General features: G+C 42.3%; 1 protein-coding gene across 1 annotated transcript in view; it reads left to right on the top strand.

Annotated features, from left to right (window-relative positions):
- Window positions 1-9741, top strand: part of LOC149007697 (ABC transporter G family member 31-like) — a 63132-nt gene extending 53391 nt beyond the window's left edge. Inside the window, exons 3-4 of the mRNA XM_089167139.1 lie at window positions 9518-9571; window positions 9661-9741. Coding sequence (XP_089023265.1) covers window positions 9518-9571; window positions 9661-9741 — 135 coding nt within the window. The remainder of the gene's footprint in view (window positions 1-9517; window positions 9572-9660) is intronic.
- Window positions 9742-13964: the final 4223 nt, after the last annotated feature.

The following is a 13964-nucleotide window of genomic DNA, read 5'->3' on the forward strand; positions in this document are numbered from 1 at the left end:
TAAGACTTGATGAAACCTTCATCCACACATCTATATGGTTTTGCAGGGTCATCTGCAGTAGCGGAAGGATCGGTCCAGTTGGACTTATCTATTGGAAGTTTTCCTAAGGAAACAACCATCCGAATCAATTTTTTGGTGGTTCGGGAACTGCCAGCTTATAATATGATCCTCGGGCGACGATCTTTATCCAAGCTAGGTGCTATTGTTTCGACAAAACACCTGAAGATAAAATTCCTGACTGATATGGGAATTGGTCAAGTCTCCTCTGACCAGAAGATCTCTCGGCAGTGTTATGTTGCTTATTTAAAAGACAAGGAGGGCCCGAGGAAGGTAACTGCCCTACCTATAGAAGTTCGAGATGATCGGGAAGAGGCAGAGATGCAAAGACCCTAACCAGTGGAGAAGTTGGAGCAAATCCAGTTGTGTACCGAGGATGAGAAAAAGATTACTTATATCGGGTCTGAACAGCTGGAAGAATTTAAAGATAAGTTGAAGTTATTTCTTCAGCAGAATAAAGATGTATTTGCATGGTCTGCTGAGGACATGCCAGGAATCGATCGGGCAGTCGTAGAGCACAAACTCTAGATAGATCCTAAGGCAAAACCAGTGATACAGAAAAGGAGAAATTTCTCCATTGAAAAATATGAAGCCGTTCATAGCGAAGTTGAAAAACTCAAGAATTCTGGTTTCATAGAACCAATTGAATGCCCAACTTGGTTGGCCAACGTGGTGATGGTAAAAAAGGCAAATGGGAAGTGGAGGATGTGTACAGATTACACAGATCTTAACAAGGCTTGCCCTAAAGATTGCTATCCGTTACCTCGGATTGACCTCTTGATAGATGCGACTGCAAGATATGAAACTTTAAGTTTCATGAATGCCTACTCAGGGTATAATCAGATCCTTATGAATAAGGAGGATGAATAGTTTACGGCTTTCATGACTGATCGTGAAAGCTATTATTATAAGGTCATGCCTTTTGGCCTGAAGAACGCAGGAGCAACATATTAGAGGGCCGTCAACAAGATCTTCAAAGAGCTGATAGGAAAGAATGTTGAAGCTTATGTTGACGACATGCTAGTGAAAAGCTTTACAAAAGCAAATCATATTGCAGATTTGACTGAGGTATTCTCAGTACTGCGAAAGTATCAAATGAAGCTAAACCCAGAAAAATGCGCCTTGGGAGTTTCCTCGGGCAAATTTTTGGGCTTCATGGTATCACAAAGGGGAATTGAGGCTAATCCTGCCAAAATTCAAGCCCTGGTTGATATGGAGGCTCCCAAAACTGTTCGTGATGTGCAGTGTTTAATAGGGAGAGTTGCTGCTTTGAATCGATTCATCTCCAAGTCTGGAGAAAAATGTTTGCCTTTCTTCAAGGCCAATTTTGGAATTTGAAGATATCTCAGATTTCGAGGAATGAAAATTCAATGGCAGATGAGCTATCCTGACTAGCCAATGCCAAAGAAAAGAATCTAGACCCTTCGGTCTATATTGAAGAGATAACTTTTCCAAGTTATCATGAGAAAGAAATTTCTTATATTGAAGCAGAACGTTGCTGGATGGATCCGATAATCGAGTATCTAAGAGATGACAAATTACCCGAGGATCCGAAAGAAGCAAAGTTGATCAAGATTCGATCAGCTAGATTTGTCATTCAGAATGGGAGACTATACAAAAGATCTTATTCTGTACCCCTTATGAGATGTATAGGCCCCGAAGGAGCAAAATCATCTTTGGCTGAGGTGCATGAAGGAATTTGTGGAGCTCACATGGGTGGACGAGCCCTGGCTCACAAAATTCTGAGACTTGGGTTATATTGGCCTAAGGTCCAAGAGGCTGCTATGGAATATGTTCGTCGGTGTGGTAACTATCAAATTCACGCTACAGTATCGAAGCGCCCGACGGAAACCATGACTTCAATTCTAGATCCCATTCCCTTTGCGATGTGGGGAATTGATATCATGGGCAAATTCACCAAGGCATCAGGCGGATGGGAATATCTGATAGTAGCAATTGATTACTTCACGAAATGGGTTGAAGCCAATGCACTGGCAGCAATTACTGAGAAAAAAGTGGAGAAATTCATGCTTGAATCAATCATATATCGCTTTGGGATTCCAAAGATTATCGTCACTGACCATGGTACTCAGTTCGACTGTCCGCAATTTGAGCAATTTTGCGGAACATATATGATCGAGCATCGTATGTCCTCAGTGGCATACCCCCAGAGCAATGGATAGGTAGAGGTTACTAACCGAACGCTACTGGAAGGAATAAAGAGAAGACTCGAAGCTGACAAAGCTTCTTGGGTCAAAGAACTTCATAATGTACTGTGGGCCTATAGAACTACGATTCGAACACTCACAGGAGAAACTCCATTCAGGTTGTCATATGGATCCGAAGCATTGGCACCAGTGGAGATAATGGTGGGGACATTACGGGATCGTGAGTTCGAGGAAAAAGCAAATGAACAAGGACTGCTTGATAGTCTTGATCTGTTGGACGATGTTCGGGCAAAAGCAATAGCACGAACTCAACATTATCAAAGAAGGATAGCGTCTCATTATAATACTCGAGTGAAGAATCGTCGGTACTTAGCCGGAGATTTGGTGTTGAGAAACACCCTAGCTTCCGACCCGCGTCACCAAAGAAAATTGGACCCTTCCTGGGAAGGACCTTATATGGTTTTAAAACCGGTCGGTTCAGGAGCTTACAGGCTTAAGAACATCAACACCCAGAAAGAGTTGGATCGTTCGTGGAATGCTAGGCATCTCAAAAAGTTTTATCCTTGATGATGATTTAAATTTTGTTCGCGATGTAATCATTTTCAACTCAATCAATGCAATTTTTGGCTTTCAACAAACTATCTTTTGATTGGGGGGGGGGCATCATACACCACATTCAAGAACAAGATCCAAGTATAAGGCATCGGATGAAAATTCGTGTGGGTCCTTCAACACTTATGGAATTTTTTCGGATCTTCTTAAGTCGAGGCATCGGATGAAAATCCGAGTGAGTTCCTTTTGCAAGGTGTTGGTTTGAAACCCGAGTAAGTTCCTTCAAGACTTATTGAATTTTCGAATAATCTTTAAGTAAAGGCATCGGTTTAAAACCTGAGTGAGTTCCTTCTCAGACTTATTGTATTTCTCCGGAAATCTTTAAGTAAAGGCATCGGTTTAAAATCTGAGTGAGTTCCTTCTCAGACTTATTGTATTTCTTAGGAAATCTTTAAGTAAAGGCATTGTTTCAAACAACTAAGACCTAATTCAACAGCGATTCAAGTGGCTAGCAAAGTTCAAGATGAAGTTAATTTCCTATTTCTTCAAAAGATCGAAAGAGGCCAGTATCAAAACAATTACAAGAGCTGGATACAATCTTCGGTCAAAAAAGAAAGTCATCATCGGTGACTGTTAAGAAGTTATACAAGATCGACACGACTTTGCTAGAACAAACATATGAGTCAACCATTGGTGTGGATTCAAGGAAAAGAAGAGGAGACATGAGGATTACAAAAAATATTTTGGTATGCATAAAATCCTCCGCAATTTCATACTCTTTGTCTAGCTTGTCCAGGAGAAGTATGGTCCTCGACCAAACTTGCATTCAAGATGAGCTCGTCATAATTGACTTCTTCCAGGGGAGAATAAACAGGAGAATCTTCCAGATAATGCATAATATCTGGATCGGAAGGTGGAGGATCAATCTTATCTTTGGTCCAGTCGAGAGGAGGAATACCCAGGTCAGTAAATACTTCAGGATGGCAAATAGCACTGTAGGGAGTCGTATCAAAATGAGGATCCTTCCTTAATATTGATTCCCATACTTCGTTCTCACCATCCCGGTATGCCTGCAAGTTATAAGCATTCAGCATATCAACAAAGGGCTTACTGTATAAATACTTGAAGACGCAGGCTCTGCGAACATCAGTTGGAAGGGATTCGGGCAAAGGAACGACAGCTTGCCTTTGAGGTAACGTTTCAGATCCTTTGGCTCCTGACTTTCCAACTGCTCGCTCCAGTCGCGGATCTTCTCCCTGGCATCATCCAAGTCCGACTAAAGACGACCGATCATTGAATTCTTTTCTCCTGCCACCTCCCAAGCTAGTTTCCGAAGGCAAGCAATCTCAGCATCTTTAGCTTCAGAGATTTCCTGAAGCCTGGAAACTTCATTGCTCAACCTACTGAGCCTAGAAACTGCTTCCACTTGGTTGTGGAAGTTACCAGTAAGACTCCTGCAAACAACTTCCGAGTTAAAAAGGAGCAGAAGAGTAATTTTTCATAATCAAAAGATAATGAAGAAAGACTTACATCACCAGTGACTTCGTAAAGACTTCATCTGGAAATTTGGAAAGAACTGCGCTCTCAGAAGTCATTTGAGCAGCAGTACACCATTTCAACACTCTGTCAAACTCGTTTGACACTAATTCAGGCAAAGGATGAGAAGGATGAGCTACATCAAAAGAAGGATGAGTTGCATCACTTGTCACCCGACGGCGCTTCCTGGTGGCAAAATCCTCCAACTCGGAAGGAGAGGAGGAGGATGCCAAACAAGTACTAGAATTGGAAATAGGAGCAGCACCTGCTGGGACCACACCTTCATCAGATGCCAACATAGTTGCCTCAGATGCCTGAAGAGTCTCCTTCGGGGGTGCACCAACAGTCTCACCAGCAGGGGCATCGGCAACGCCATCAACAACGGAGTGATCAAGATCTTCCTGGGAAAGACGAGCGATCACTTCGGGCAAAAGAGGCGCAGGGATGGCATCAATAGAAACTGTGGGAATCTGACATGAAGATTCACCAACAGCAGTCACCCTACGCTGGGAGGATTCACTAGCTGAAACCACCTCGCAGGCCCCAGCTACCACCGACGGAACGATTTTCTTGCTAGACTTCGCTCTGATAAAGTTCGGGTTGATTTTGGGAGCCACTATGCAAAAAAAAAAGCTGTATCAGTACAGAAATCCAATGACGACAAAAAAGAGGGAAAACCCTAGTTCTCTATCACTTCTGACAAACCCGATTAAATAAACCCCAAGTATTTCTACTGTGTCGTTTACTCAGGGGGGAAGTGGGGAAAGAGATGAGTAATCAAAAAACTCACTTGTTCAGAAGTTGATAGAGCTATTATTGGAGTACGAGGAATATGGAAGCAGGCGGAAGGACGGAATTTCACTTTAGCACTTTAGCAAATCTAACTTGCAGATAGCAGGATAGATGGAGAGTACCCACGAAGGCTTTAAATAGCCTCAGGTATTAAGACGACGGTTGAAGGCTAAGGACAACCAATGACCCAGATCGAAATGGCGCTTCGAAATCCGCAGAAAGCAAGATCAACGGTCCGAGGGATGCCACATGGAAACATGTGGAAACGAGCACCCAATGTAGAGATACCTCCAATCGTCGCACTGCCATTATAATAATGGGTGTATTTCCGATTCATTGGAAACATTGAATGGTGTACAAAAGCAAGAAACCTTTTGGACTTCGCAGAAGGGAAACGTGTGGACTTTGAAATAAATGAAGTAGTGGGGAAGATTAATGCATCTTCCCAAACCGCATCTTCACAATATTTCTACAAGATTATTATTCGGCGAGGAATGTAAAGTTAAGTGATAAGTTTTATCATTTATACTTTGATATTCAAGGCAAGATTTCGGTAGGAGACAGGGAAATGGAAAGGCCAACATGAAAAAGAAATGTCTATTCATTAATAAGGAGGTCAATCTTTACAAAGAAACAAAAGATAACTCCCTAAGCCTCTTCTTCATTGTTGCCCGAGGGACCCTGGTCGGGAGGACTTTTCTCAGGATCTTGAGAAGAGCCTTCCTCAAGAATGACATTGGCTGAGTCCTCTATAGCAGCAGCTTGAGACTCGGCTTGTGATTTCTCCTCTGGAAGCGCCGGCTCGTCCGCCAGGTATGCCTCATATTGAGGGTCAGCTGGAAAAGGATCATCTTCTTCCCGAGCCCAGTCTGGGAGATCCATGCCAACTTTCCCGAAGACCTCTTTGTGGCACACCTCACGAAAGGGAGCAGTATCGAAGGAAGGGATTGATGCGAGAATTCGTTCCCAAACGTCATTTTGCCCCAAGCGATAAGCTTGAATGTTGTAGGCACCTAGCAGCTCGGAGAAAGGTACGCTGTTTAGGTATTTCCGAACACACTCCTTCCGAAGCTCTGGCTTTATATGCTCGGGCTTGCTAGGGATTGCCAACTTCAGATATTTTTTGTTCTCCCTACAACGGAATTCAAGCCTGTCACCAAACAATGTGGCAGCTGCTTTTTTCTTCCTGGCCTCGCGCTCGGCAGCAACGGCACGAATCTTCGAAGCATCGAGGGCTTCCTTGAGGGAGATCACTTCTTCCTCATGCTTTTTCTGCAGCTCCTCAGCAGCTGCAGTCAGCCGGTCTATTTCAGAATTGGCCTTGGCCAAATTCTCTTCACAGGTTTGCAGCAAGGAGCTGGTGCGACCAACCCGGCTCAATGCTTCCATGTGTTGATAAAAGCTCAACATAGCATTTATGGGAAGGCGGAAAATATCAAAAGAAGTCATAAGAAATTATGAAAAAATAAGTAAGCAAGAAGACTGGTACCTTGTGGATTGACTAACAAGGGAAATGTCATCCAGGGCTTCAAATTCCTGGCGATCAAAAGGAGCAAGACTGAGGGAGCTCCACTCTGCAGCTTTCTCAGGGTCCCAAGTCACCCTGTTGGTCAACTTCAGGGTCCACTGGGGGGTGAAGACCTCCTCACAATCCGTTGTTTTGGATTTTTTATGGGAGGAAGCATCAATTGTATCATGCCTCCTTTTGGTCCGGGCGGAGGAAGAGACATTAGACCTCTCCACCATCGGCTTCTTCCCTTTACCCGAAGCATCAACCACGGGCCTGATATTCCGGATACCCCTATAAGAGGGGTCGGGAGAGGGAACAAAAGCCTCTTGATCTACGGTCAAGGCTCTGGGTGATCGTTGCTCGGCTGTCACAATGGCCCTAGCGGCCCTTCACTCGCAGGTTCTCAGGGTTCATTCTTGGAGGCACTGCAAAGAAGAATGACGAGAGTCAGAATTAAAGACATCACTTCAGTAAAATTAAAGGATGATGGTTAGAAGCTCACAATGAGCCAAGCCCCAGTACTGAAGAATGGAGTTATACTCCACCTCAAATCCATGTATTTCTTTATACCATGGAATGGATTTGATCTTCCTGACGGCCGCCTCGTCTTCTCTGGATAAGGGGAGGCCTCGGTTATTCTCGGAAGAAGAAGTACACCGCCTCCAGGCGGTTGGGAAGTTAAGATCCGATGGAGGCGCTCGACAGAAAAAGTATCGTTCGCGCCATCTTTTGTGATTAGAAGGGCAAGTTCCTTTGGCAAGGATGCTACCCCTCCAATCAAGTTCAGCCTTATTGCGTTTGGATAGAAAAACCCATCCGGGAGGATGGGAGATAGAAAGAACATGAAAATGTACAAAGAGAGAAAGAGATGGCGCAATGCCAAGTTCAAAACACAAACCCAAGAAGCCGACGATGAGACGCCAGCTATTGGGAAGGAGCATTCCGGGACAAATGTCCCAATGATTCAGAACTGTGGAGAACAAAGGATTAAAAAAGGGAAAGCGAACCCCACTTTCCAGTGCATCTATATACAGAGAAAATTCACCCGAGAGGGTTGAATCAACCCTCTCATCAGGGTGGGGGCCCCTAACCTGATAAGAGGAATGAAAATCAAAATCTTGGATGGCTGAAAGAAGGGTTTCCTCATTATAAATGGAGGGAACAGAGCCAGGTCCACCATCGGACCTGGAAGTTTGAGGCTGCCTAGAAGACTCGACAATCTTGGAAGATCCAGACTCGAGGAGGGCAGGAGGAGTTTCGGTTTTTCTCTCTAAACCTTTTTGAGAAACTTCAGCAAACTCGTGCCAGAGGACAGTTAGGGTTTTGTTATCACTATCCGACTGTTCGGAAGGAGGAGAAGCAAAAGCCTCACTGCTATTACCAACACTGGGTACCAGAGAAGCCCCGTCGTCCGCCATTACTTGTTTCAGTAAACTACAAAAAGAAAAGACCAGTAAACTTACTGATTCAGTGAGGCAGAAGCTTGAGAGCAAGAAGGCACGAAGCAGACAACGAAGGTTCAAATTCCAGACAGGAAGAATGAAACCTACGAAGACAACGAACCGCTATTAAGACCCCCGCACGAGTGTTCGGGAATCTGAACGATCGAGATTGATTCAAAATCAACGATCGAGATTGAAAGACGTTTTGAAAGTTTGAACTCACGAATCCGAAATAGGCGTTCGGAAACCGTCGCTTGGATGATGTGAGCCACAACAGATCGACTGCAAGGAGACACGTGGCCTTACCCTCACAACGCTCGAGAAAAAGTGACCACCGCATTAAATGTGATATGACATTTAATGAAGCACGCAGAGATTAACGCCTGACGAAGAACCCAGTTAAAAACCAAGCCCTCGGGATCGACCGAACGCTTGGTCTGGGGGGCTCGTGATACAGAGAAATTATGATCAGACCGGGTTCATACCTGGTTCGACCCTCGACCCCGGTCGAGACAGAGGGAACCGGATCCAGAAGATGGCTTGCTGAAGAAGAAAACTGATTCAGCTACAAGCACGCCCTAATCCTACATATGGATTAGGGTAATTACCCTAATGATGGCAGACTCGAATTGACGGCTGCGGATAATCATTATCAAAGGGATAATCATCACATAACCTAAAGGTTATCTCAGGAGTCCTCTACTAGTCCAAACTAGTAGAAGTCTATTGCTCAATGGATCTAACTATTAAGATCCAACGACTACCCGAAGAAGGCTCAAGTGCATCCAACGAAGGAGATTCGAATGTACACTCTATATAAACCTCACTACCATATGAGGTGAGGAGATCGAAAACACACAATCTGAGACTCAGGTTTAGATACATACTGATAGACTTAAACTATAAGCGCCCTGCTATCTAGATCACCTTTCCCAGTTCTTCATTCCTTAGCTCTGTGCTTCTAGCAGAGTCGTTTGTGATTAAGTTCATCAACTGACTTAGCCTTCGGAGGTGGACTCCCGACCCCAGCGGTCGGGCCACATCTGACGTTTTCGTTTTGCAGGTCATCACGAGGAGATCTAAGGGTTGAGCAGGTTTTGGACGCATCAAATCCCATTTGATTTTCGAACTACATTCCGCTGTACTCGTGGAGTGAGATTCCGCCTCACTCTACTTTTGATTTTTATATATCTATTGGTATCTTTTCTGCACTCTGATGATTATCTCGTTACTTATCTATGATTCATTTGAATAATATTGTTAACATTGATTTAGTCTTGTTCTTGATTATATTGTTGTGAATGTGGGAGGATGATTTCACTAACTACTGGATTTTGTGGACTGTGGATCACACACTCGGGTATGCTAGATAGGGTTAGCTGGGTGGATGTGACAATGGATCCCAGGTTAGAAATATGGGGGTTGTTACATGGTTAGACCTACTCAATGCCGTTATGCAGGTTATCTCGAAGTTGGAGCCAAACCCAGTGGTCCAGTCAAATTGCCACATGGAGGTTAGAACTTAGAACTTAAAAGTTAGAACTTAATACTTGCTTTTTATTTGTGAAAGAATTTAGCTGACCATCAATACAAATGATTGTAGATCAAAATGTTTAGGGATGCACTGGGGGCTTTTAGTTCAGATGCTGCTATACATAATCGACAAAATTATGATCCATCTTAGATGCATGATTACTACTATTATTATTACATTTTACATATAAGTACATAACTATATAAGTAGGATTATTTTGTTAAGAATTAAAGTATTTACTTAAATTATTTGTGATAATGCAGCTGAGTGGTGGGTTTTGTGGGGGCGATGTAGAGAACCCCCGAAGGATGGCAGTGAAGATCCTCTCCTAGACTTGCTCGCCTCTTGGGTGTGAGAGGAACTGAAGTACATTTGGCATGATTCACTCTAAAAGGAGGAACAGGTTGGGAAGTCAACGTCTGAATGACCTCGTGTATTGCCACTACAACATGAGGCTGAAGTTAGAGCATGCCAAGTTAAGTTCTAACCGTGAGATGGATAGGGACATCTAGCTCGATGATATCTTCAAGGTCATTGCAGATGAACAGCATCCCCTCAATGATTGATTGTTGGACATGGGTGAGCCGGTGTTAGACCAGCCTAGAGGTAGGCCAGACCCAGTCATTGCTTAAGCTATGGGAGTTGATGTAGATGAGTACATGCCATCTCAAGAGGGGCAGGTACATGTACTGGCGGCTGCCGCCACTGTGAATAAGGATTGGATGGTGGAGCCTGGCACGCACGAGGATGATCCAGATGACACCCTTGTTCCCAGTCCTAGTTAGACTCAGAGGGATGATGATGATGATGATGGTCTTGGTGGTGGTGGTGAAGGAATACATAAGTGATTACATGTTCTATACCAGAGACACAGTATCCCCCGGAGAGCTACACTGGAGAGACTTAGTACACGCATGCCACCCAAGATGACGATCATGGTGGTGAGCTATATCGTTGTCATCCTACGAGCTACACTAGACTAGGGAGGGGGGAGGATAATAGGGGGGGGGGGAGCAACAACACATGCATGAGTATGGGCCGTATGGCTATGGCTATGGTTATAGTGATGATACTCGATCATGTGGCTCATATGGCCATTTTAATCCAACGGATAGCTTGTCGAGAGCGATGGGGTCCATGAGCTTGGAAGAGTTTGTAAGTTCCACATTTGCTTATGGCTATGGGGCTTATGGTTATGGTGTCCCTTCCGCTTATGGACACGATTACCTGTCTTCTAGGAGTTCGCACTACTATGGGTATAATGGTGGATCTTCCGTGAGCTTGGGTTCGTAGGATAGCAACACATCTACTTATGGGGCTTATGATGGTTGGGTCATCATCATCAGAGTCTCCCGATGATGCCTCCATTTGGCTCGGAGACAATTGCTATGTTGGAGACAACATACCGATATCCTTTCGATCATATGATCCTAGCACCATATGATCCACCACCAGCACCACGACACCCACTAGGGTTTCTTAACTCTATTCTATAGCTCCGTTCACATTACCCCCTTGATGGGACCAATTTCCATCCATAGATGATGCCAATTACAGAGCTCTGGTTTCTTTATACGTCAACAACCATCAACATGAGATGACATAGAGTGACTTCAAAAAAATAATAGAGCTTAAGCTTCAAGTTGTAGCCTTTGGGCCTTTTACCACGGTATCACAAAACACAGAGCTAATGGATCCATCAAGGCATAATACTTGGTATTGAGTATTCACATGTACTTAGCTGTATACTTGTATTTGTGTACTGGTATACTAGTATTTTTTTAATGATGTTTATCACTCTATTCTCATTGTGCATTTTATGTTGGTTTAATTGTTTAAAATAATGTTATAGAATTTCAGTTTTACCGGTATACAATCAAGTAAGTGCCAATCGAGAACACCAATTTTTGTGAGGTTTTAGGCAAAACCAGCCATTCAACTGTGTTTATTGGCATCAAATTAGGGTAAACACAAAGTTTCAGCCCAAAATGACTAAGAATACCCCCGAAATGGGGGTGGGGGGAGAAATCTGCAAAAAATCTCACATTGAATTACACAGATTCCTTATAAAAGAATTTTTTTTATTTAAATAAATAAGATCATAAATTAAATATATTTAAAATTTAATCATGGCACAAAATTTCGAAGCATGCTATATAAGATGAATGTTGTATTTTCTCCCTCACACCACTGTTGTCATGCAAAATGAAAAAGTTAGTGTATGTCATACGTTCTTTATTCATTTCTGTATCATGTTTATTGTGAGAAATAATATCTCCTTCCCATGCTTGCATTTATACCTACTCTTGGGTTAATATTTTTTATTTTTCAGACTATTATTCCTCTTGTACTGCTTTTAATCTCCTTTGTTTAGTTAATCAAGAATCTTGTTTTTCCTCTTATTTACTTTCCGCTTCAAAGATGCCAAACAATACACTAAAAGAGCAAGCTGCCAAGATTAAACAAGACCTCTTTGATCAGGTTCTTCATCTCTACACATCTTCAAGGACATTCATTGACATTTAGAAGTTTATAAATTGCGTCTAAACATTTTCTTTTTCTATATCACCAAGCTCAAAATGAGAAATGCTGGAGTTCTCTAGCTTGCTAATTAGGAAAATTACGTTTAATCCATCATAAATTAATGTTCTGACCAAACTGATCGGGATGACCTGTGAATTGTAGGGGAGCCTTGATAGGACCTTTAGGGCGGTAGAACGGAGCTTCGGTGAAGATCCTAAGTTTCATGAGATTATGGTTAACATGTTTTACAACAATTCTGCACGATATCTGGCCGATGCTGAGCTGACATTGTTAGTTAACAAACTGAGAACCTATGACAGATTATTATGTTCTCATGATTTACACATGCATCAAGAATCGATGGTGACTATAACTTATAATTGGACATGTATCTCTCTGTAGGAAGACACAGCCCATTGATTTTTCAAAGCTACAAAGACGAATGAGAAACCTCCTGAAGTCTAATAACAAGTCTGTAAACTCTCGCCGACTGATAATAATTTAAGAAATTCCTTTGAGCTGGCAGTCACTCTTTTATTTCACATTTAGTATTCTTGCTTGCAATTATGTATCTATCTATACTAGCTGACAGAAGACTGATTTGTAGCAGTACTGGAGCTAAAAAGGTGAAACAATTGTGTGTTATGGCCATGGAATTCTGCCGCCAAAGAGATATAGTGGGGCAAGTATCTTCTATTAACTTCTTGATTAGCTATGCTTCTCGATCACTACTTGCCTAGAAACTGGACACAAAATTGTGTTCTCTTTTTCTTGGTTAATTTTTCTTGTTAGTTTTAAATAATTGCAGATGTCAGAGTGCTTTCCAAGAACTGGAGATTGAACATACAAATTTGCAAGATAAGCTCCGTACTTACTTTGAGGTCTCTTGTTATCTTCATTTTTATGTTCATACTATCTTATTTCCAGTTAATGGTGTTCATGGCTATGAGGTCTGTTTTGATTCGTTTGTGTGTTTATTTGTACTGCAGCTAGTAGAACGGGCTAATGCAGATGATGGTGCATCCAGCTCCGGTGCATCCAGCTCCAGATAATCAGAAGGAATAAATCATGAGTGCTGATCGGAACAAGTAGATGCTGTACATTGTCTCCAAGGTGGCTGATCTTCAAGAATGTTGACTGCAACATTTGCCATGTCCATCATCAGCACCTGATATCAAAGCTATAGCCTAAAGATATACTCTTAACTAGCTAACTAGCTACTGATTACAGTATTATTTAAATTATTGAATCCACTACTTGGATTTGGTTTCAAAAATACTTTTAGATCTCACTAAGTATGTGTGTTTGAAAGCACTTTTTTTATATTTTAAACGAAAGAAAAAAACCACTAGCTTATTTTCATAATTAATTAATTGCCTCTTTATTATGAAACATGATTTTTTTCCTCGTAGTAATTATAAAACATGGTTTCAGCCTGATTAATTATACAAGTGCTTAACATAGGTATGTAAATTAATTAATTCTACTTGTGGAATTGAACGTAGAATGGATCATTACATGAATATGACTGACATTAAGTTGATGTTTTCTAAGTGGGGGATTCATGTTCCCCAAGGGCAGTGGAAATTTATGATACACATAGGGGTCTCAGAAAAAACATGGGAAGGGAAATGGTACTAATGAAATTCTTAATTGAGTTGTAAGAAAATGTAAACAAGGGTAACCGTAATACAACACCTAGATCTCTAACCTAATAGCTATGTTGTAGGCCCCAAATCCGGGAAGTAAAGCACAAATATGCTATGGTCCCTCCAAGTGGACAGCTTTGGACTGGAATTTAAACCCCAGAAAATGATGGAGGGGACCTTACCAATATGACTATAGTAGAA

Source organism: Hakea prostrata, chromosome 8 (assembly GCF_041222555.1).
Source record: "Hakea prostrata isolate BN-2017 chromosome 8, UWA_Hpros_2, whole genome shotgun sequence".
NCBI classification, from domain to species: domain Eukaryota; kingdom Viridiplantae; phylum Streptophyta; class Magnoliopsida; order Proteales; family Proteaceae; genus Hakea; species Hakea prostrata.